We start from the raw sequence: 26452 nt of genomic DNA, 5'->3' as shown, positions 1-26452 counted from the left end.
TTTTCAGTCGGTACCTGTGAGTTCCCTAGGCAGTAACATTTTCTTTACCTAACTAATAACTGCTGAAAGATTTAATATCTTGAAGGCATAAAGAGCACTATTAAAATCCATGTTTACATGAGTAAATTAGAAGGCCGTGAATTCTTGGGGTGTCCAGAATTTCTACACCTTTATAACTATTAGGATTCTAATTATCTGAAATCTTATTTTATATTACAGCAATTGTACACATAAATTATTTAACTGTTTAAAGATTAAAAGAAGTTGCATATTTAACACATTTGAGAATACAGATGTTATCTGGGGCCTCTGGCTAAATCTTGCTTTAGAAGCACTTAATCTACTTTTAACTCCTTGTCTCTCTTCCACCTAAGGCAGGAATTCATGTGTACTCACCTTGGTCATTTGATCTGCATCTGGTCTTACAGTCGGAGTTACATTTAACAGTAGTTTTACATGTTCACGGACTTCCTCGGGTATATTTGAAAGTGAACTAGATCCTAAACGACTCAACTATTCAAAAGAGTAATACTATTAAATATGAATATAAAATATTCAAAAATATAATGCATTTACCGTCAACAGTCTATTTAAAAAACCTTTTTTTCCTCAAAAAAACTAAAAACAGAACTACCCTACAATCCAGCAATTGCACTACTAGGCATTTATCCAAGGGATACAGGGGTGTTGTTTCAAAGGGACACATGCACCCCCATGTTTATAGCAGCACTATCAACAATAGCCAAGGTATGGAAAGAGCCCAAATGTCCATCGATGGATGAATGGATAAAGAAGATGTGGTATATATATACAATGGAGTATTACTCGGCAATCAAAAAGAATGAAATCTGGCCATTTGCAACTACGTGGATGGAACTGGCGGGTATTATGCTAAGTGAAATTAGTCAGAGAAAGACAAAAATCATATGACTTCACTCGTATGAGGACTTTAAGAAACAAAACAGATGAACATAAGGGGAGGGAAACAAAAAGAATATAAAAACAGGGAGGGGGACAAAACAGAAGAGACTCATAAACTGAGGGTTTATGGAGGGGTTGTGGGAGGGGGGATGGGCTAAATGGGTAAGGGGCAGTAAGGAATCTACTCCTGAAATCACTGTTGCACTATATGCTAACTAATTTGGATATAAGTTTTAAAAAAAAATTAAAATTAAAGCAAAACCAAAAAACAAAAAAAACCTTTTTTAAGTTTATTCAAAAATATATTTTACACTGAACAAACTGCTAATTCTACTGTGGCAAGATAATTAAAACACTTATCTTCAATACCTGAAATTGTTTCTATGACAAAAACAAAATGCCCATCATTTTAGATCATATTTCAGTATTCACTCTAGTAAATAAATGCCACAATTAAAGTTCTGGTAACAAACTTTGATCCTCATTATTTATAGAATTACTTTTGTTAAGTTGATTTTATGCACACTTAAAATATGAGACACTCGTCTCACTTTACAGAATTTTCTGGGGACATTTTAAAAAAATCAAAGAAAAATTTAATACATTTTTAATGCAAGCAAATATTTATATATAAGGCAAATTACCTGATCCAACTGCCTACTAAAACTCTTGTAAATATCTTGCTTGTTAACTTCAAATATGGGTTTCCCTTTGTTAAATACAGCATACATGACAGTTCCTAGAGAGTACATATCACTGGCTGTTTCACAGCTCACAGAAAGTATGTATTCAGGAGCCAAATATTCAGGATTTGGAAGACACAATGATGGTAGATTTGGGTCCCATTCTTTACAAGGAAACTTAGGCTATAAGAACACAGAAAAGGGATTACAAAGATTAAATATTTCAAATTAAGGCAAACCACTATCAAACAGTAGCAACCTAATTTTAAATTCATACTCAGTCATGCAAGTAAAAACACTACCACCTTCAATCCTAAAATTCCCAAATTCTCAAATCTGGAAAGGACACTAAACAAACTGAGAGATATGAATAAGAACTCTTGCAACTTTCAGATGATTGGACCTCTCTTCCAGAAGACAAATTATCACTATAAGATGCAATATGAATATGCAAAGGTAGAACCTATGTTCTATGATACATAAGCTTCAAGTTTTCTGGACTCAGATTACCATTTGAAGCCTTGTTCTTTCACTAACTAGCTGCATTATTTAGTTAACAAGTTCAAAAGGTTGTTGTAAGATTAAACAAATACATGGGAAAAAATGAACCTAACAGTGTCTGACCCAAAGTGTATATTCAACCAATACTAATTCTTTCTGCTTCCTTTAAAAGAGTTTACTTCAATTACAAATCTATCTTAGGTCAAATCAGGATCCCTTTAACAACTTCATATATTAAAAACTTGAAATATTACAGTATTTCCTAAGTATAAATAGGCAGATATGATAATCACTAAGTAACAGGTGATTCGGAACCAGAGAGACTGGGTTCAAATCCTAGCTCTACCACTTAACCACCTGCCTAAACTTAGGCAGATTATTTTATTCTATGAGCCTAACTTAGTCATCTATATTATTCCTGTATCTCACCGACTGGGTTAAGAAAATACATAAAAAGTGTTTAGTAAAGTGCTTCAATAAACGTTAGCTATTATTATCACTGCTACTGTTGTTATCATGCTCCCTGTAGAAGATTCTGTAGTCCAATAAATTAGGAAAACACTACTAGAGATTCACAATGTTTGTTAGTGTATTTGACATCCTAAGGAAAAAAAAGCCTACTTAACCCAACAGTTCTCAGATTTGTTTAACTCTAGCATCCTTTACTCAAGTAACATTACTATGGAATTACCAAGCTGAAGAATACTCAGGTAAAATGAACACTAGAAATTTCTATAAAGTTAAACATTTAAACATACATTGTACCACATAGCCTATTTCTACACATTTATCAGGCATGCAAATTCTCTAGTCCATTCCAGATGCATCACAAATTTCCATAGCTTTAAAAAAAATTAGAAGACTGGGGCACCTGGCTGGCTCAGTCTGTGGAGCACGTGACTCTTGATCTCAAGGTTGTGAGTTCGAGCCCCATGTTGGGTGTAGAGATTGCTTACAATAAAATCTTTTTAAAAAATTAGAAGATTTAAAACCTTCATTACCTCTTGTTCAGAAGGATTGGATGATGATACACAAAAATCAAACCCCATTATTTTCCAGGCTCCACTTTTATTCAAAATTATATTTTCAGGTGTGATATTTCCATGAACCATTTTCACACTGCTATGCAAAAATGACAATCCTTCAGAAACCTGTAAACAGGGGGAAAAAAGACTTTTACATTAAATAAAATTCCTTTCAAGTACAATAATAAAATGTCTCTTAAAAATCATAATTGCTGCTTCTCCCAATAGAAGATTTTTTTTACATGCAGGTAACCATTAATTTAATCATAAATGCAAAAGAGAAGATATTCTCAGTTGCCACAACGATCAAAGCATTAGTGGGAAAACCCATTTATAAAACCAGAATACACTCTTCATTAAAGTTCCTTTCTATATCCATATAAGCAAAAGAAAAGAATTTAAAAGCACTTTGCTATCCAAATTTATCAAGTTCCTATGTTTGAAAAATGAAGGAATCTTTGGTTCCCAAGATACAGATAGTAAGTATCAAGGGACACCTTTGTCAATTTTATTCTAATTCTTAATACTTTTACATACTACACTTCATATTGAAGTTCGGTTTTTCTGAAAAGTATTGTGCTTAGTTTTCAAATATTAATTGATGCTCACTCATTCTCAGGCTGGATTAGTATCAGGCAATTTTTATATCTGTACCTGCGACTACTATGGAATCTGTTAACCAAAAATGAAGACTGGATTTCTGTTTCCAGGAGTAGATTTTGGCAAACTAAGGCTCCCTGACTTCCAAGACACCATTCCCCCAGGTTTTTCCCCAACTCCACTGGCCGCTGCTTTTCAGTCTGTTTACACTGCTGGTTCCTCCTCAGTACCCCAATCTCCTGGACTCAATGTTTGGACATCTGAAGTTTCCATGTACTCTTTCTCAGTTTTCTCATACCTTTCAATACCATCTATATGTTGACTGTTCCCAAATTCTCTCCAGCCTGGCCCTCTTTTCTAAAGTCCAGACTTGATTATCTGACTGCCTTCTCAATTTCTTTCCCTGGAATGTTTTACAAGCATTTCAATCTTAGAAGAATCTGAAACTGAGCTTCCCCTACAATTCGGTTCTCTCCTCTTGTAGTCTTTTCCCTGTATCAGTTAATGGCCACTTCATTTTTCCATTTTCAAAAACTTTTGAGTTATCCTGCACTACTCTATTTTTCTTATACAATAAAGCCATCTGCAAAGCCCAATACCTTTACTACTAAAATACATTTAGAATCTGATCCTGTCTTACCACCTTCCCTACTCTAGACCATCATCATCTCTGGCCTGTATTACTGTAACAGTCACCTACTTCACCTCTTTGTTTTTGTTCTTACTCTTCTACATAGTTTAATTCTCAATAAGTAGCTACCATGCCAAGTCACTTTCCTACTCAAAGACTTCCAAAGACCTTTCCTTTCTCTCAGAGTAAAATTCAAAGTATTTCTCTGGCTCTCAGGGATAACAGGACTTAACCGCTCATTAACTCCATGACCTTGTCTCCTACTACTCATCTTATTTACTCCTCTCCACCACTCCAGGTATTTCGCTACCTCTTGAACATGTCACGCATGATTCTGTCTCAGGGACTTTGCACTTGCTGTTCTTTCTGCCCAGACCATTCTTTCCCTACATATCTATATGGTTCGCTTCTTTGCTTTTTTCAGGTCTTTACTCAAATGTCACCTTTTCAGTTATAGAATTCCTGACTACCTCCATCCAAAAGTGCAACCTTTCCCTCCACATCCAAACCATCCTCTTCCCTCTTCACCTTTTTTCTCCATGTGCACTTATCATAATCTAATATATTTACTTATTTTATTGTCTCTCTTCCCCATGAGAATATAAGTTCTGAAAAGCAAGAATTTGTGTCTGTTTTTTTCACTGCCATACTTTCAGCATCCAGAACTGTGCCAGACATACAGCTATCCAATAAATATTGCTTAATGATTTAATACAAAAACAAATTGTCTAAAAAAAATCCCTTACAGTTTCAACATGAAGACAAGTCAACAGTAAAGAATGTAAAGAGTACTATTTTAGAAGATATCTGAATTCCTGTCCCCACTTCATTACTTACTAGTCTTGCAATTTTGAGCAAGTCACTGAACCTATGTAGGTCCCAGATGGTAAATTACTTCAAATAATGGCATATTAACCTCTTAATAAGTGTGGGAAATCATAAGATTCCATACCATTCTCAATTCCCATCCCCGTAGTCAGTCAACTGGGCCTATTCTAATTCTGCATAACATCACTCTATACCTCTAGTACTTCCTATGATTTTTGACCAAGACTTTTTTTTTTTTTTTCCAACGTTTATTTATTTTTGGGACAGAGAGAGACAGAGCATGAACGGGGGAGGGGCAGAGAGAGAGGGAGACACAGAATCGGAAACACGCTCCAGGCTCTGAGCCATCAGCCCAGAGCCTGATGCGAGGCTCGAACTCACAGACAGCGAGATCGTGACCTGGCTGAAGTCGGACGCTTAACCGACTGCGCCACCCAGGCGCCCCTGACCAAGACTTTTTAACTATCATTAACTATTTTTACCGGCAAGCACTATGCTAAGTACTTACAAATTTACACATTTGACTCTGGAAATAACCCCATAGGGTAAGAATTATTTCCCATACATTTTCCCTACCCCCCAAGTTCTACTCTTCTAGCATGACAGTTCTAAAATGCTTATCAGACCAGGTCATTTACTCTGCTTAAAATCCTTCAGTGTTCCCCATCATCAAAAAGGTCTTTTTCTATCTTTTCAGTTTCATTTTTCATCACTCCCTGAGACGCGATGTGCTACCTCTAACTGCCTGATATTTACCCTGAGTAACTAGTATAATAAGCAATTAGGGGCTTAATATTTCTCAGATGAATGTTCTCTAGTTCTAACACATTCGAACCCACGAAATTCATATAAGATTTGCATTTTAAAAAATGCTTATTCCTCAAATTTAATTTATAAAATATACAAAGTTTATCAGTCTAGAAAAGTTTTCCTAACTTTATAAGGAAAAAGAAACCCCTATGCATGCTTATTGTATATTTCAGGCATTAATTTGATAGATACTTTTATATAATTATCTCAGTTAATCTTTGGAACCATTTTATGGTTGGGGAAAAAAAAGTTCAGATGCTTATTACAAAGCTACAGTAATCAAAACAGTGTGCATTGGCGAAAAGACAGAAATATAGACCAATGGAACAGAATGGCATATATAGTCAAATGATTTTTGGGAAAGGTACAAAGACCATTCAATGAGGAAAGGATGGAAGTTTCAACAAAGGGTGCTGGGAAAATTGGATATCCATAGTCAAAACAATGAGGTTGTACCCTTACCTTAAACCATATGTAAACATCAACTCAAAATAAATCAAAGGCCTAAACATAAAACTAAAACTATAAAACTCTTAGAAAAAAAGAGGGGAAAAGCTTCGTGACACTGGATTTGGCAATGACTTCTTAAATATGACACCAAATGCAACAAAAGAAAAAATAAATTGGATATATCAAAATAAAAAACTTCTGTGCACCAAAGGACAAAATCAAAAGAGTGAAAAGGCAATCCACAGAATGGGAGAAAATATTTGCAAATCATATATCTGATAAGAGGTTAATATCTGGAATATACAATGAACACCTACAACTCAACAACAAAACAAACAACCTAATTCAAAAATGGGCAAGAGACTTGAATAGACATTTCTCCAAAGACAATATGCAAATGGATAATAAGCACATGAAAAGATGCTTAAATTCACTAACCACTAAGAAAATGCAAATCAAAACCACAACAATCTACCATCTCATTACTATGAGGATGGCCACTATCAAAAACTAGAAAACAAATGTTAGTGAGGACATGGAGAAATTAGAACCCTTGTGCACTACTGGTAGAAATATAAAATGGTATAGCTATGGAAAACACTATGGAAAACATTATGCCAGTTCCTCAAAAAATTAAAATAGAATTACCATATGATCCAGCAATTCCACTTCTGGGTATATCCCCAAAAGAACTTTGAAAGCAAGATCTTGAAGAGAAACTACTACACCCATGTTGACAGCAGTATTACTCACAATAGCCAAGATATGGAAGCAACCCAAGTGTCCACAGACAAACGAATGAATAAATATGATTCCGTAAATATATACAATGGATTATTTAACCTAACAAAGGGAGGAAATTCTGATACACACTATGACACAGATAAACCTTGAGAACATTATAGTAAGAGAAATAAACCGGTCAAAAAAGAAATAATAATGCATGATTCCACTTATATGAGGCACCTAAAGTAGTCAAATTCATAGAAAATGAAAGTAGACTGGTTGCCAGGGGCTGAGGAGTGGTGGGGTTGGGGGATGCAGAGTTATAGTTTAATGGATCCAGTTTCAGTTTTCCAAGGTGAAAGAGTTCTGGGGATGGATGATGGTATGTTTGCACAACAATGTGAATGTACTAAATCCAACTGAACTATACACTCAAAAATGGTAGGACAGTAAATTTTACATTATGTGCATTTTATCACAATTAAAAAATATATACTGTTAAGCAAACAAGACAAGCCAGACACTAGATACTAGAAGAAAATATTTGTAACTCATGTATCTGACAAAAGACTTATGTCCACAATATATAAAGAAACTTCAAAACTCAATAATAAAAACCCATTCAAAAAATGGGCAAAAGAGCTGAATAGACATTTCACCAAAAAATATTCAGAGGGCAAAGTATATGAAAAGGTGTTCAACATCATTATTCATCAGGGAAATGCAAATTAAAGCCCCAAGAAAATACCACTACATACTGATTAGAGTGGCTAAAATTATAAAGACAAACCATACTTCTGGCAAATATGTGGTAAAAATGGAACTCTCATACACTGCAATAGGAATTTAAAATTAAAAGAAATTTAAAAAATTAAAAAAGGAATGTAAAATGGTATTACCACTTTAGAAGAGTTTGAAGTTTCCAAAGAACCAAAATGTATACATACCATTTGATCTAGCCATCCCATTTCTAGGTACTTAACAAAGAGAAATTAAAGCATAAGTACAAAAACTTGTATATATTAAAGCACATATACAAAAACTTGTATATGAGTATTCACAGCAGCTATATTTGTAATAACCAAAACCAGAAACAAACCAAATGACCATCAACTGATGAATGGATAAACAAACTATGGTATATCCATACAATGGACTACCACTCAGCAATAAAAAATTATTGATATGCACAACTATATGGATGAATCTCAAAAGAATTAAGTGAAAGAAGCCAGGCAGAAAAAAAAGAGTACATATAAAATGATTCCAGTTAGAAAATTGTAGAAAATACAAACCAATTCATAGTGACAGAAAGCAGGTCAGTGGTTTCCTGGGACAAGAGATAGAAAGATAGCAAGAAGTAGGAGGGAAGGATTACAGTGGGTATAAGAATACTTTGGGGGGTCATGAATATGTGCATCATTTTTATTGCAGCGATGGTTTCACAGGTATATATGTCAAATTTATAAAACCATATAGTATTTTAATATGTAAAGTTTATTGTATACCAATTAATAACTTAATAAATCTGTTAAAAAATCATAAAATGATCTCTGTCCCCAAGGAACTAAAATTCTACTGCACAAATTTACTCTATAGAGTTGGAGATATTTCATTTTGGTAAACAGGGAAAGGAAAATTAGAAAAAGTGGACATATAAGAAAAGGCTAACAATATCTCTTGATGCCTATTAAATAATTTCCTTAAAGATGTAATTTTTAATTTTTATTAAATACTTAAGTACTTCAACTTAATAGTTTGTTTATGAAATGCATTAACGAGGTTTAGAACTCAAAAAAATAAAAATGGAACCACCCCAACCACCAGTCAGTAAGTGCCCTTCTACAAAGGTTACCAATGTTATGTTTCATAAATTTAAAATATAATTTGGGACACCTGGGTGGCTCAGTCAGTTAAGCATTTGACTTCGGCTCAGGTCAAGATCTCATGGGTGTGTGAGTTCAAGCCCCGCATCAGGCTCTGTGCTAATACCTCAGAGTCCGGAGCCTGCTTCGGATTCTGTGCCTCCCTCTCTCTCTGCCCTCCCCCTACTCACTCTCTCTCTCTCTCTCTCAAAAATAAATAAAAATTTTTTAAAAAATAAAGTAAAAAAATAAAATATAATTTAAACCTAACAACAAACTGTAGAAAAACTACAAAATACAGAAATAGTTTTAAATTACTGAAAGGATCCAAAGGTTTACCTGAAGCAGTTTATATTGCTAATAAGTTTGAAACAGCCAAAAAAACAATTTTGAAAGAAAAAACTCTTTTCACATGATGAACAAAAATACATACCTGGAGCAAACCATATTTGGTTTCTACATCATAAAGGTTATAATCCTTAATGTCTGGAGATACAGGGGAAGGTAGATTTTCCCAGTTACCTAAAACATTGGCTAAACTGGCAAAAACTGGTTCTGTACAAAATGCCAAGCAATCCCTGTTTTAAAAAAGAAAAAGATTTATTTGTCACCATTTTTTCCCACATTATCAAAATCAAATGTACATAAAATATTAGTGGTCAACAAGAAAGTAGACTTAGATTTATTTTCAACATTAATATAATACACGATTTTCAGAATATGCTCAAAGGAACCTGCAAGTTTCCCACAGACCGCCCTGGAGCAAGAGGAGTCAGAAAAGGGCACAGAGAACAGCTCCAGGGGCCTCTATAACTACTTCAATCAGACCTACTTTATACATAATTTTTAAAGGTGTCACAATTTTTAAAATTTTAAATTACTGCTCCTTGATATATAAGAATATTTAGAAATTCAGAAAACATTAGATATTAACATTCAATAGGCTTTATGGAGTAATTATAAAGAACACAGGCTTTGAAGATGGACAAATACCCAACTTCAAGTCCTAGCATCCCTATCCCCTGACTACGTGACTTGGACACCTCAGCTCTGAGACTCACTTTGCCCATTCGTAAAATGCTGATAAAAAACCACCTTGAAGGGTTACGCGAAGATCAAAGGAGATATTGAATGTAAAGCACACAGCACAGTGACTAGCATGTAAACTCAATAAGTCTTTACTACTGCTATTATCATTACCAAGTGTTTGAGACTCAAGTGCTAACATTTTATGACTTGGGCTTAGGCTCTGGCAATGGAGAACTACAAGGTAGTGTGGTAACAAAGCTAAACCAAACTTCTGCACCTGGATTGTAAATGCTTAATGGCAAGTGTGCCCTTTGCTGCTTCATCTTTCTCCTATTCCTGTGTACCTTTTCTTTCACCTTAAACTCATTTTTCAAGTAAAAGTGAATGCAGAACCTCAATATACGTGAGAGATTAACACAAAGCTCCTTAGGGTGAGGGAGAGAGTTACACCTGCTCACTCATCAACAAAGATGCTACCTTGTTCTTTACTCCCTCATCAAGCTCATTAACACAGTGGACACCAGGCTTTCATCTGCTGAACTGTACTGGAGGAAAACTGATCAAATACGCTAAAGTCTTTCCTACAGTTTTCTGTAATTCCCAGGATTCATGTATTTGAGTTACTCTTATTTTTTTTTTCCTCTCTGTCTTGACCCCAACATCATCCTTGGTCACATCAACACCCATATGATTATTCCTCCAGCTGAAGCCCCCTTATTTTTTTCAAGCATATTCACTTCCATCATCATTTTTACAGTTACATGTGAGAAGGGCACTATCCTCTTCTCAAGAACCACCTCCCAGCCACAGCTACTTACTAGACATTATCTCCTACCCCTTTACTACTTCCACCAAATCTAGCTCACTGGCATCTTTATTCACCAAATTCAAAGTATTGAGTCCTGACCATACATGATTGATTCCTTTCTTTCTCCCAACTATCTCAACAATAAACCATCACCCTTTATTACCCTTTACTGAAAAAAACCCTTATGAATCCTTTAATAATCATTACAAGTTTCTTCTACTCTCTTCCTTATGTCATAGGCAGAGGAAAGAAATAGAAAACCCCAGTCTTTTTAAATTCAGTACTAAGTCACATAATGTACTTCAACCTTGCTCTTTTTATTTTTCAGCATTCAAGGACATTCCTTTATAGTTCTCTCATTTAGCTCCTTATTCCATGGCCCCCTTTCCCCATTACTCACCTATTATCCATGTTCTACTTTAAAAAGCATAAAGTTCATCTAACATGAATGACCTCACTTCCCTAAACTTTACCTCAGTATATTAGCGATTAAACCATCATTCTAAAATTTCCTTTGAATTCCTCTTATGGGACTTTATTCACATGATGTCTTGTCTACTGGGCTCCTTTGTACCTATTTTCTAGCTTCCAAACTGCCTTGCCGCTACTGAAATTACTGATTATCAATAATAACCTCTCACTAGTCAAATGTAATGAATTTTTCTCAGTCCTTATTTTCTCTTTACTCAGTGGTCCTCAGTGACTAGGTCCCTTCTCCCTCCCTCAGCTCCCATGATGTGCTGTTTTTCTCCTGCTATGTAACAATGATGGCTCATTTCTTTCCCTCACTCTATTTTTCTCTTCTACATTTTAAGTTATGTCCTCAGTACTCTGCTCTTTCTATTCATGTTCTTGAAAAATTCTTTTATTCATAGTTTTAATTACTGCCTCTGTTACCCTTAATATACATCACCAACTCTGGGCTTTCACCTGGATTACTTTACTATATAGCACATTTCTTTTGGATAACTCCAGTGTTATTTCTACATTAATTCATTAAAAACTGGAAGTTATTTTTTTCCTACCCTAAAGTTGTCCTCTTTCTATCAATTTTACAGTTTTACAACCTAACAATGAAGATGCCTTAAAGTAACCTTTGAATTGTCTCTCTTAATGACTGCCCATAAATCCCTTCTGTAATATTTAAGTCACTACAAAAGAAGTTACAGAGAGAGCTTCTCCCCTCAAGAGACTTAAAATGTAACGATGAACTATAAGACACATTGATACAAGTTAAAATAACAAATATGGGCAGGATTCTAATAGGTGACATGGTAGAGGCTGATAGAATACACTCTAGAGGAAAACGCACAGTTAGGAAAGCTCAGGACAAGCGTGGCAAACAAAACTTAGTCCACTTTGGGATACAGAGTTCACAATAGTAAATGTTACATAAGAGTCAACAACTACACTTTTCTTCTGGATTTATTCATGAAAAGAAGAGCAATGAAAATATTATCGTGATAAGAGAAATATGGGCATACATCTGGATAGGTACACCATGGTACAGTGGGGAAAAAATATGGGCTCAAGAATCAAGGTGTCATAAGTATGTGGCTTAAGTAATGTCTCTGATCCTCAGTTCTTCCACATAATTTTGAGAGTCGGATAAGTTAAACAAATGTAAAGTATCTAGTACAGTTTTCACAGTAAATATTAGGTTTTTTTCTTTTGGGTTGAAAGAAAGTATCTTCTACTCTTGAGGGGAGAGGGATCAGTGACAGTGGATTACTGAAGATTCCAAAGTAAGAATTACACAGAAATCCAATATATATGAAGAGATAAAAGCAAAAGTGTCCTGGCTGAAGGTGGACTGGAAGCCTGGAACTCTGCCAGCTCTGTTCCTCTACCTGCCTGTTCTTCCCCATCCTTAAAATTCCAGGGTCCACAGAACACAACTGGCAAACCATTTGGTTAAGATCTTCTGAATTTAGAGAGAGGAATACAGTCTGCTAGGTAGGAAGGAAGGAAGAAAGAAATTAGGGGTTATGACTAATGTGGAAAAAGTTTATATAGCTAGGGTATCATTAAAAGCACCATAAGCTTGAAGATCCAGTTAAGACTACACAACATTAATTTCATATTCTTGTCATTCTCAGCAACAATTCCCAAGATATCCTTGAAAAAAAATAAATGGTAGAGTAACTGAGGGCTACGGACTGATATGCTGAGCATATCAGAAAGTTAAATGTCTAGAAGAGTACCTGAAACATACATAAAAATAGCCTGCAAATATGGAATAAATGCAAAGAATACAAAAAATTCTAGCAAATTAGCAAGGAGAGCTACTTTCAGGCAGGGACTGTATGCTATCCTTCTGGATCTTCCACTTTGACTACTGCAGTGCTGAGCACAAAGTAAGCAAATACAGATTGATGGCAAATGTGAAGAAAATTCCAAAGAGGTAAATACACATAATATACAAGTAAATTTTAGGGAAATAGTAAATCCCTAAGAGCTCAACACTCAGTTTATAAGAATTTGTCACTGATAGCATGCCGTACAGACAGAATTTAAATATAAAATTATTTTTAAGTATTTGTTCAAAACAAGTCTTTTATGGAAGTTTTTATAAAAATTTACCTGGACTCTTCTAAAGGATGCTGGACAGTAAGAAGTCGAGGGTGTCGTAATCGAGTTAACTGTTGGACTCCTCGTTTTAGAGAATCGATGATTTGATCCTTTTCAAATTTTTGATATTTGTCAATCAGCTTTTTATCAAAGACAAAAACAGCCACTTCCTAATAAAAGAATAGTGTATCTAATTTTAATCAAGAGTATATAGAAGTAATAAAACTTTACCCGAGTGTCACAATAGTCTACAAACAGAAATAACTAAAATCTAATGTCATAGAAATTATAGCACCACTGTAATACTTTCCTGATATCAAAAAGTTGGGTTTCTTCATGATTAGTAAATCTAAATGTTTTTAAACGTATTAGACCCAGAACCCTCATCTAAGGAGAACATAGGAAAATCTCCATCTTTGAACTCTGGTACACAAAAGGTGCATGTAATGGGTTATATCCTATGTAGTAATCTCTTATTTAACGAGAATTCAAATAAAAGCTAAAATGTTTAAAAATTCAAAATGCGGGGCGCCTGGGTGGCGCAGTCGGTTAAGCGTCCGACTTCAGCCAGGTCACGATCTCGCGGTCTGTGAGTTCGAGCCCCACGTCGGGCTCTGGGCTGATGGCTCAGAGCCTGGAGCCTGTTTCCGATTCTGTGTCTCCCTCTCTCTCTGCCCCTCCCCCGTTCATGCTCTGTCTCTCTCTGTCCTAAAAATAAGTAAACGTTGAAAAAAAAAAAAAAAATTTAGAGAATTCAAATAAAAGCTAAAATGTTTAAAAATTCAAAATGCGGGGCGCCTGGGTGGCGCAGTCGGTTAAGCGTCCGACTTCAGCCAGGTCACGATCTCGCGGTCTGTGAGTTCGAGCCCCACGTCGGGCTCTGGGCTGATGGCTCAGAGCCTGGAGCCTGTTTCCGATTCTGTGTCTCCCTCTCTCTCTGACCCTCCCCCGTTCATGCTCTGTCTCTCTCTGTCCCAAAAATAAATAAACGTTGAAAAAAAAAATTTTTTTTTTAAAAAAAAATTCAAAATGCTATTCATAATGATAACCCTGGAGTATACTATAAAATCTTGAATCACTTTTTGAAAGAAAGCTTATATATGTCAGGAAATGCTTGTTTACACAAAAACCCATTTTGTAAGCACCTTTTACGTATGAATAACCTATATTCACTCTCTCCTTCCACCCTATCCCCATCTTATGGGTAGTAACTGGGAATGAATGGGATGAGTACAGGAAGCTGCTCACCCACTGTGACTCTTTGAGATCATTTATAGCTTATTATCTACAATATTAAAAGCACATATTGTACTTAACTATCTTCTTCCTTTCATTTTCTCTCTTATCCAAGGAAAAATAGTTCCCATCCAGTTACCCAGTCTTAACAAATCACTCAAAAAATAGCTGTATTAATAGTTGACATATTACCATTGTGTAATGCATCAGTGATGCTACATCTCCATCCTAAATGGAAAGAAAAATGATAAAGCTGGAAGCAAAATTAGCAAAGAATCAATGCTAGCTTTCCAAAATTCTTTGCAAGATTTTGAATGACTTTCAGAATGTCTATAGAAATCTCTTTCAAAAACCTCTAATTAAACCTACTACTGCTCAACTACCAATATCTAAGACAGTATCTTTCCATTTTATTGTTCTCTCCTCATTACTTCTGCTACATTAGGATTACTGTTTTTCACAAGTTAGCCTGGCAACCTAATTACCTAACAGAGATTCACTGGAGAATCCCAAACCAATCAATTTCTCAAACACAACTTGTTTTAGGTCGGAGGCTCCTTAAATGTATACAAATAAGTTAAGGGTTTTAGAGGATTAAGTCTCTGAAAAGTGATAACATAAAGGGACTATTTAGTAACTCAATTTGAACATCCCATTCCCAAAGCATTTATGTACTTTTAAGGAATTGTTTCATTCTTCACAATAATTCTACAAGTTATTACCCTCACTTCACAGATGAGGACACTGTGGAGAAGATAAATGTACTATCTAAAGATCTCACAATTGGTAACATCAAGATTTGAATCCAGTCATTTTAACTCTAAGGGCCACATTCTGTCTCCCCAGAAATAATAGAGCCAATAAACACAGAGTACCCCAGTAAAACATAACACATGCCTTCAGGAAAACAATCGTTTAAGAGATTTAAATAGCACTCATATATAAATACATAATCTTAGCGCTTTTGATCATTGTAAGACACAGAACTATCAAGAAAGAGCTAAGAGCATTATGTAATATTAATTTGAACTAAAAACAAATGACCTAGAAGTTCAAGTTCCTATCTCACTATTCATGAGCACAATCTTATTTTAGTAAGTATTCTGCTATAACACATTTTATAAATGCATCTAATTTAATGCGTTTATTTTTTCAAGATGTTTTGAGTCCTTAAAAAAAAGATCACATGAAATGGCTCTTTGAGCACTTGCAATTTCACCACTCTTAAGGAAAAACACTACAGTTCAAGAGAAAAAGACACATCACAAAATTCTCTCCCTCAGACATTCATTTATTATTTTAGGTCACAGATAAAAGATTTCTACATAGATCAGAATAGATTATCAACTATATTAAAACGATTTTCTCTTTGTTCCAATCAATTGAAATTAACCAGTTTCAACAAAGTTGTGACTAACACTTAGACCTCATACTGATCTCCTAAAACTCTTAGCCTGCACATCAAAACGTTTTCTTCAGAACAATCACCTAATTTCTATGTTCTCCTTCTGCTACTTCACTACCCACCCTGTTAAGACATCATTTGTGTTAAAGTCCTCTCACCTTAGAAGTATTACAAGCTTCTCAAAGAAGCTTATTAAAGAAACCATGCCAACAAAAAAAAAAAAAAAAAAAAGAAAAAGAAAGAAAAAAAGAAAGAAACCATGCTTTAAGCATCTCTGTATCCACCACAGGATTTACACCTAGAAGACACTCAGATGTTTATTACCCAGTGGCGGTCAATAAAGATAAGCAGTTACTGGAAGCTTTCCATTATTGTCCTAAATTAAAACCTTTTCTGACTCTTCATTATGAAAAGTTTCAAATATATAGAAAAGCTGAGAAAAGATGAAGGCATCTTAAGTGGATATTTTCCACTTAAGAGTCAACTGTTAACTCTAAATTTTGAGGCTCTTTTTTATACAAAAATTACTAAAACAAAATGTAAGACAATCTTTTGCACTCTATTGTTTACTTATTCACTTCATATTCTTTAAAATAGATTGGCAAAGAAAGTTACCTACTCAAAAGTATTTTTTCTCAACAACCTATCTTTAAGCAAAAAATGGCCGTAAAATAACCTACTCAAAAAACTATTTGTCAAAATGTAGACTACATATTGATACAAACCTAATTTATAATTTTTTAAAGCTACTTTGCTAACTACAAAGTTGAACTCTTGCTGAAAACCAGACAGCTTAAGTAATAAAATCTAAGTAGATATACACCAATGTGTCTAGGATTTCCTAATAGTAATCATGACCTCCAGTAACCTATCCCTCAAAGCCACCAGGGATGGTTTCTGAGACACAGATATTCCCTGTGAATCTCTATTTTACAGATCTTCTGTGACTGGTCAGTGGTGACAACCATCATGCACTGTATTTTTCATATGATTTGGGGACAATGTTCCTTTCTCAAAATGATAAAACAAAACTTAAATTTTTATTTAGATTAAATTAAAAACAACTTGTTATTTAAGAAGACTCAGAGATAACAAGATATACACCTTAAAATTATTAAAGATAGTCTATGGTCATTATTGACCTAAGCAACTTGGCTAACACTTTCAGCTTTCTACAATCATTTCTTTTATTTAAAACTTTTATTTAGTATCATTTAACTTTTTATAATAATTTAATTATGCCTTTGCCTACACAATATCAGCAAGCCTCACCCAGGAATACTGGCATTTGTATAACATAATGTAGATTTTGCAGTAAGGAAGGGACTATGTCCAAGCCTACATTTGGTAGAGCGGCTAGAATAATGAATATCAGTTAAATATTTATTACATATTTTTAAAATCAGTCTATCTTCATTATCTTCATAGGAAGAGTCATTTAACTGAGGGTGTTTTAAAGCTTACACAGCTGTCAAAGCAAAGCAAAAGAAACAGGGCAGCAAATGTAACTTTTAAGACAAAAATAAGATTAAAGCTGACTTATTTAAAAAAAAAAAAGTCTATTCTAAAACTGGATAAAATAATCATAAATATGAGACTAGAAGACTATTAATAAATGTTGTTAAATTCATTTTAAGAGTAGTCTCCTGGCAAGAGAATCTTGCAAAATAAACAGAAATACCTAATAGTAATAAATGAATGTTTCAACAGTAAACACACCCACATATACACTCTTTTTTAAAAACATCTTCCCCCAGGGGTGCCTGGGTGGCTCACTTGGTTCAGCATACAACATCGGCTTAGGCCATGATCTGATGGTTCGTGAGTTCAAGTGCCACATCAGGATCTGCCCTGAGCATGGAGTCTGCTTGGGATTCTTTTTCTCTCCCTCTTTGCCTCTCCCCAGCTTGTGCTTTCTCTCTCTCTCGAAATAAATAAATAAACTTAAAAAATATTTTTAAAATATTTCTTTAAAAAAAAAAATCTTCCCCCAAAATAAATGCCCGAAGTTGATACAGTAGAATTGAAAGATTTTTCAAAATGTAGAGTTATTTTTCTACTCAAAGGAAGTAAAAGGTATACTGGTGAGACAGAAACTATATTTATATAGTGCTTTTATTATAAATTAAATATAATAGCAGCCTTGATAGTTATAATATTCTTACCTAACAGAGATGGTGATGATACTTCAATTTTTAAGAGATATGTATGTGTATATATATACATATATATATATATATGTATATATGTACACAAAGCAACCATTTCTCACTTATGATTGATACATATAATTTGGCCAAAGATTTCCCTTTAATGGTTTGTATAATAAAGTAAAATTTAAAAACTAGAAAAGTTAACGAAATCCAATTAAGGGCATTTATCTCAGAAATCTCTCTAAAATAAATATTCTTTATAAAGGAAATAAGAATATGTTTGAAAAGAACACCTATATTTAGATACCATTTTAATCCTAAACATGCTACTCTGCAGAACTACAAAGTCAGTTACAAAGTTATAACAGAAACACAGCAGAACAAACTCAATGCCCAGTAATTAACTACCTATCAGACATCATAAAAGTTTCAGAAGTAGAGGAGTAAGGAATATTTCACTGAATTTTCAAAAATTAAATGACCCTGAGATCTTGCCATTTGCGACAACATGGATGGACCTAGAGGGTATTATGCGGAGTGAAATAAGTCAGACCAGAAAATCATACCATATGATTTCACTTATATGTGGAATCTAAAAAACAAAACAAATGAATAAACAAACAAAAAGCAGAAACAGACCCATAAATACAGAGAACAAACTAATGGTTGCCAGATGAGAAGATGGGCAAAATGAGTGAAGAGTGGGAGGTACAGGCTTCCAGTTATGGAATAAATAAATCACGGGGATAAAAGGTACAGCATAGGGAATATAGTCAATGGTAAATAGCATTGTGCGGTGACAAATGGTAGCAACACTTATGGTGAGCACATCAAAACGTATAGATTTGTCGAACCACTAAGTAGTACACCTGAAAATAATCTAACATTGTGTATCAACTATACTTCGCTAAAAAATAAATTAAATAAATAAGATAAAAGTAGATCCTCTGCTCAGAATGCCTAAAATAAAAAAGACTACAAAAAAGTTTGGCAGGAATGTGAAGAAACTATAAATGCTGATGGATACAACCGCTCTGGAAAAACTGACGCTGAACAAACACGAACACTATTACCCAGCAATTCCATGTCTAGATAATGTGTCGTATATACCAATGGCACATTAAGAATGTTCATAGCAGTTCCCCATATATTAATGAAAAACTGCTATGTTCAGCAACATAGATATATCCCATGAACATACATTTAAGGAATGGAAGCCAAACTACAGGAGCACATATACCATGATTCCATTTAAATAAAGTTCAAAAACAGGAAAAGTTACTCTCAAGTGTCAAAGGACCATATAGCAGTTACCCCTAGAGAGAAGGTGGGGAGAGGTAATGACTACGAGAAGATATGAATATTAGCAATGTTTCCTTGATCTGGATACTGGTTATACAGGTGTGCTCACTATGAACATTCATCAAGCTATACGCTCATGATTTGTGCACTGTTCTGCATAAGTTCTTAAAAATACATTTATATTTAAAACTCTAAATAGGCACAATTTTGATTCCATAAATGTCACCCTGAAATGTCTTACGTCTCTATTGAGATTCTAGAAAGAGTAAGGGTTAGGAACTAAATAGTATTTAGTCTAAATACTAGTAAATTTAGCATTTAGTATTTACTAGTATTTTACTAGTATTTAGTATTTACTAGCATTTAGTATTACTAGTATTTAGTCTAAATACTAGTAAAAAATAAATAGTATTTAAGTCTAAATAGTAGCTTCAAATGCTAAGAAGCTATAATTAATTATCCATTTTAACATGTTTACAAGTTGTGTTTGGTTAAGCTTACCCAATAATAGCTTTTTAAAATCTTAATTTTGCATACAAAATTATTTTGTATACAAACCTAGCCTAAACACCTTATTTAGTTGCAAAAAAAAAATCAACTTTACACTTTTCTTGAAACTCTTAGGAATTGTTCATTGCACTTCATGAATTACTCACTATGAGATGTTTCTTCAATGAATATCTTTCAAAAACAATAAAAACTAGCAAAAACTGGTTTTGGAAGCATAAAGCCAGAATAATAATAATAACAGGCGTCCAATCATGTACAATGACGTTACCATGCACACAAGTAAATTTTTATTTACCAATTCTTTTTATCTTGCTACATTCCAGGTTTCATAAATATGTACTTTTTTTCATCTGTTCTGTAGGTGCTTTTATTACTACTCCACTCCTCTCAGAAACCTTCATTTAGGTTAAAAAGTCAAAAGTTGTACATGATCTGAAATTATAATTCATCGTGTACTGTTGTGAACTTCAAATAACTTTGGCAAAAAGTACACAGGGAGAATCTCCTAGCCCTAGTACCTAACCTGATGTTTACTTCAAAGTCAAATTTAAGATCATATAATCTGCTATAAAACACAAATGCAATCAAGTACACTGTATGCTAGATGAAAAAAGACTGCGAGAGTTTAAAAAAAAAAAAAAAAAGCTCTCAGTCTCAGTGTCCCTTTATGTGGGGGGAAAAAGACGAAGAAGAATATCCTTTTCATTATTTTTCTCCTGGCTTCTCTAAGATCAACACTGTCATACATAACTTTCTGTGATGATAGAAAGTTCTATGCCTGCGATGTCTAATATGGTAGTACTAGCCATATATTGCTAAGGAACATTCCAAATGTGACTACTGCAACCAAATTTAATTTTTACGAATTGTAATAGGCATATGTAGCTTGTGGTTACCATACTGGATAGCACAGCTCCAGATTATCTATCTTCTATGATTCCCTTTTAATAAAAAATGAGATAACTAAAAAAGAATTAAAACTTCGAGTAAGGGAAAAATTAAAATGAGGCTTCAACTCCAAAGTGGTTACAGATGTAGCTATTCCTTAAGGAACTAGCCAGTAGTCCAGATAGGATACTCAGTTTAAAACACTGTAGGTTTGAAAGAGGTAAAGAAAGAAGATTCAAAACTACATCCAAGAATGTAGATCCATCCACAAAACCACGAATACATTCCAAAACTATCTTTTTCCACAAAGCAATAAATTTGGGTGTGGGGGGTGGGGGATATAGTGGTTTCCTAAGAGAACCCAATTCTGGCAGTGAGCAGTGAGAATGGCTGTATTATTGTGCAATATCTAATTAATTACCTATTATTTGTGCCTGGTTTTCATGTTCTATGAACAGCAACAGAAGCTTCAACATTATCAGAGAATTTCAGCATATGAACTCCTGATATAAACACAAACACCTAGAAACTCTTTCGGTTAAGCACAAAGACACTATTAGGTTACATCCTTAATAAATAATGCAAAATTTAGTACATTTGGTGTTCTTTGATTTGCCAATAATATAACTGATTATAAAAGCTAGTGTTGGAGGCTGATCATTTACATAACTTCGTGGCCTCATTAATACCTTAAGCATTCAATACTCCAGAAACCACTTATTTTTTAGTGAGCTTGGTGAACTGAGAAAACAATGTTGAAAAATGACAAATCAATCAGCATTTAAGATAAGATCAGCTCTGAACTTAAAGACTTCCAACCAAATGGCAATAAAAACAAGATTTACAGTCAGATACATACCACATACCAGCAATCTATCACAAGACCAAGGTTCCTACTTCATAAAAGGATAACCAAAGCCAATTGAGTCTTTAATATACTTGTTTGGCAAATAAGCTGATTTTGGAAAAGTCACAAATAATGTATATCCACAACTGTATGATTGTGACAGTTACTGGAAAATATGTGTAATAAATCCCAAACGCCTTACAATCCATATGTTTCACTTGTAGAGAAATAAAAGTACTTTTAGAAACAGTAATTTTTATTTTTAAAGAATATATTTCTACAGAGGTTTTAAACCTGGAGGTTTTTCAATCCTTTAAAAATTCCAACAGAAAACTGTTAGTAAAATTTAACACTAACAATCCTCCACATTTCTGAGAACCATCTGTTGCTCTCTTAAGTCAAATTAAAAAATAAAAAATAAAAATACAACTCATTCAAATGACCCTGCTAAAAGAACAGTTACTTTTAAAATAACTTTGAAATCAGTATATCTCAAAACACATTTACCGACTATTCCACAAATGTACCCCCTTCTGATAATAAAATCAAGTTAAACACAAAAGAATGTTACAGAAGTCTATTTTCCAGAAAATAGACTTTTATTTTATATAAAATAAACGGGGAATAAGAATGCACTAAATAAGAATGCATTTAATGTTGGAAAATTTAACTGAGTATTTTGCCAGTAGCTTACTGACAAATTTGAAAAGGAACACAATTTTTATTCCAAAACAAATACTTTGCTAAAAATCTAATATGCTTCTTTACTCAGCAGAAACATTTATTTTATTAAGTAATCAAAATTAAATTACATTATGGGGTGATATATCAAACAATATATTTGTAACCAGGAGATTCAGGGCATGTTTAAAAGCGTTTATTTTTGTATGACTTCATTAGATGGAAATGAGAAGTAAAGAACCCATTATTTTTGGCATTTCTTAACATAAAAACATATATGCACATTATACTACTTATTAACATGTGCATTTTTTGCCAATGGACTCTGAATTAAAACTTACCTGTTTTGTTGACTTTTTTGTGCCATTGAAAATCTTCCAAGCTAGCCCATTGCCACCACTGGCAATGTGTCGACCAACATCAAATTCTCTAGTGACAGGATTTCCCATTACAGCACTAGTGACATCAGCTGTTACTTTCGTAACAGTACTCTTTAACTTATTAAGCATGGACTCCATGGCTGCAATATTGAGTAGTTACCTAGAAACACAGGGGAACGGGGGAACGTTGATCATTTGTTTTTACTTGTTTCAGCACTTAACATTCATTATTTAGTCTGAAAACTTAATATACCCCAAAAAGAGAATGAAACAATTCTCGAGTATAAAAGCTACATGTTGGTTTTGTCTTCAAAGAACCCAATACATTCTAATGCAATTTAAATCTAGGAACCAAACTGTTCCTTTCAACCTCAATTATCACAGACCAGGAAGAGAAAAGACACTTGACGCTGACATGAATGTTGTTCAACTATATAACATGAACCCTCAATACTTTAAGGGTATTAGAGGGCCCAAATCTTTCTTCAGACTAAAAACAGCCATATAAAACCTGAAAGGAGCTAATGCTATCTATACTAAACAAGAAGTTTGTATTTGATACAAGTTTCATTCACTAATAAAATAATCATTGAGGGGCACCTGGCAGCCTCAGTCACAAGAACTTGTGATTCTTGATCTTGGGGTCATAAGTTTGAGCCCCAAGTTGGGTATAAGATTACAAAAATAAATAAATAAACTTCAGAAAAATAAAAAATAATAATGATATAAGGCGCCTTGGTGGCTTGGTTGGTTATGCATCCAACTGTTGGTTTCAGCTCAGGTCAGGATCTCATGGTCATAGGATCAAGCCCCACATTGGGCTCTGTGCTGGGCATGGAGCCTGCTTGGGATTCTCTCTCTCCCTCTCTCTGCCCCTCTCCCCAGCTTATGCTTGCGTACACTCTCTCTCTCTCAAAATAAATAAATAAGCATTAAAAAAAAGAGAGACAAAGAGAAGCATTTGGAGAAATTTTAAAAATAATAAGTAAAATAACTACTGTTGACCTATGAAATCACTCAAGAATATCTTCTAAAAGAAAAGCATTGATGGCAAAAGGACAGTAAAACATGCACAAGCAGTAAGTCATAAAATATTTTTTCTTTTAATATTTATTTATTTTTGAAAGAGAGAGGGAAGGAGGGGCAGAGAGAGAATCCCAAGCAGGCTCTACCCTGTTAGTGCGGAGCCCAATGCAGGGCTCCAACTCATAAACTGTGAGATCATGACCCGAGTCAAAATCAAGAGTCAGATGCTTAACAGACTGAGTCACCCAGGCACCCTTCATAAAATATTTTTAAAATTTTACACACTTCTGGCCATGATGTAGGAACAAAGACTGAATTTATCCTCTTACCTTAAACAGCTAGAAGCTGGACAAAATGTATGTAATAAATGTTTTCAGGCAGCACAGGTAGGTAATCCCAATGAGAAAGCAAACTAACAAGGTGAACCCCAGGATTGCTCCAGCTTTCTGCCTAGAGGTACACTGCAAACCACAGAGTAGAGAGCAGAATTCCAAGCAGCGGTCTAGCTGAGTTAAAGAGTTGAGGAGAGGGGCTCCTTGGCGGCTCAGTTGGTTAAGCGTCCAACTACGGCTCAGGTCATGATCTCACAGCTCATGAGTTGGAGCCCCACGTCAGGCTCTGTGCTGACAGCTCAGAGCCTGGACCCTGCTAAGGATTCTGTGTCTTCCTCTCTCTCTGACCCTCCCCCGTTCATGCTCTGTCTCTCTCTGTCTCAAAAATAAATAAATGTTAAAAAATTTTTTTTTTTTTTTTTAAAAAGAGTTGAGACAAATTGGAGTTCAAGGATGCAGAAGTGCCTAGGAGTTTCTGGGATACAATTTCAAAGAGAAAGGGGAAAATTAGGGAACAAGAGAGAAAGAAAGAGAAAGAGAGAAGGAAACTATGCTAAGAAAGAGCTCAGAAATTTTCGGAGAAATCTGATGCACTGTTGAACACTAAGATGCCCACACATGGTATGAAACTCCACCAGGTCAGGCAAGGACCAGCTAGAGAGCTGTAAGCTGAATAGTTCCAGAGTCCACACAGGGCTGCAATTCATTTAATTTCTCACCAGCTAGAGTAGAGTACTCAATGCTCAACCAAAAGCATTCAGTAGAAACCCCAAAAGAACCATGCCTTAGTAGTGAGAAAAACTGTTCTCAGAGTAAAATCTACTCTAAACCTGCCCTAAAAAACTAAAAGTAAGCCTCAAATGATCAAACTAATCATGAATTACTTAACTGACCAGAATGAAACCCAATACTCATGAAAGAAAGACAAAAAAAATTTCAGAAACCTAACAATGTAACATTCACAATGTTCACCATGCAATCAATAAATATTAGATTTGCCAAGAAGCAAGAAAATGTGCTCATAATCAAGAACAAATCAGTCAATAAATCCTCCAAAATGATAGGTTATAGACATTAAAAACATTAAAAAGCTATCATAAAGGAACCTGGGTGGCTCAGTTGGTTAAGTATCCAACTCCTGGTTTAGGCTCAGGCCATGATCTCACAGTTCGTGAGTTTGAGCCCCCTATTGGGCTCTGTGTTGGCAGCACAGAATCGGCTTGGGATCTTCTCTCTCCTTCTCTATCTGCCCCTCCCCTGTTCACTCACTCTCTCTCAAAATAAATAAACTTAAAAAAAAAAATCTATCACATATCTAAGTATTTCAAGGAAAACATGAACATAATGAAGAAAATAGAGTCTTTTTTTAAAAACCCAAATGAAAATTCTAGAGATAAAAAGTAAAATATTTCAAATAAAAAATTTAGAGGATATGATTAACAAATTAGAGAAAGTAGGAAAAAAAATTAGTAAAACCTGAAGGTAGAGTAAAAGCCTAGGGGAAAAAAAAAATGAACAAAGTCTCGATGACCTGTGGGACAATATCACAGTATAACATATATAACTGAATCCCAAAAGTAAGAAGGAAAAGGGAAAAATAATATTGGAAAGCATAATGGCCAAAATGTTTCTGAATTAGATGAAAACTATACAAGGTGTCAAGAAATTCAATAAACCACAAGCAGGATAAACAGAAAACCATGTTTGGACAAGTCATATTAAATAGCTAAAAGTCAGTAAGAGAAAATCTTAAAAGCAGCCAGAGGGAACAGGAAAATTACATAGAAAGGAAAAAAGATAAGAATTTTCCCCAGACTTCTAATCAGAAACTATACAAGCCAGGGAACAACTGAATGGAGGTCTGTAAACTGCTAAAAAAAACAAACAAAAAAAACAAAAACACCTGTCAACCTAGAATTCTATAAGGCAGGGGAAAAAAAAACTTTCAAAAATAAATGTGAAATATTTCTTCAGGAAAACAAAATCTGAGAGAATTTGTTGCCAACAAATATTCACTAGAAGAGATATTAAAAGAAGTCCTTCAAACAGAAGGAAAAAGATACCAGATGGAAATGTGAATCCATAAAAAGAATGGAGGACACTAGAAATAAAAATTACGTGGGTTTATAAAAAAACTTCTCAAGTTATTTTTAAAAGATAACTGATCATTTAAAGCAAAAAAAACAAAATACATATACCTATATATATATATTATGCCTATATATGTTATATATATATATTATA

General features: G+C 34.3%; 1 protein-coding gene across 13 annotated transcripts in view; it reads right to left on the bottom strand.

The window, feature by feature from the left end:
- The window catches only part of SCYL2 (SCY1 like pseudokinase 2), a 70360-nt gene that overhangs the window by 31006 nt on the left and 12902 nt on the right, over positions 1-26452 (bottom strand). For 7 of the 13 annotated variants that reach the window (XM_045466373.1, XM_045466376.1, XM_045466374.1 and 4 more), the window contains 6 exons: positions 22812-23010; positions 13461-13618; positions 9474-9618; positions 3107-3256; positions 1566-1787; positions 397-513 (listed from right to left, as the gene is read on the bottom strand). In XM_045466373.1, the coding sequence (XP_045322329.1) occupies positions 397-513; positions 1566-1787; positions 3107-3256; positions 9474-9618; positions 13461-13618; positions 22812-22988 (969 nt within the window). In that variant the 5' untranslated portion in view covers positions 22989-23010. Of the gene's footprint in view, positions 1-396; positions 514-1565; positions 1788-3106; positions 3257-9473; positions 9619-13460; positions 13619-22811; positions 23014-26452 lie in introns of those variants that run through there. The other 6 variants (XM_045466378.1, XM_045466380.1, XM_045466370.1 and 3 more) reach the window with 5 other exon arrangements.

Source organism: Leopardus geoffroyi, chromosome B4 (genome assembly GCF_018350155.1).
Source record: "Leopardus geoffroyi isolate Oge1 chromosome B4, O.geoffroyi_Oge1_pat1.0, whole genome shotgun sequence".
In the NCBI taxonomy this organism is placed as follows: Eukaryota; Metazoa; Chordata; class Mammalia; order Carnivora; family Felidae; genus Leopardus; species Leopardus geoffroyi.
The sequence above is the reverse complement of the archived record's forward strand: the minus strand, read 5'-3'. Positions and strand labels throughout refer to the sequence as shown.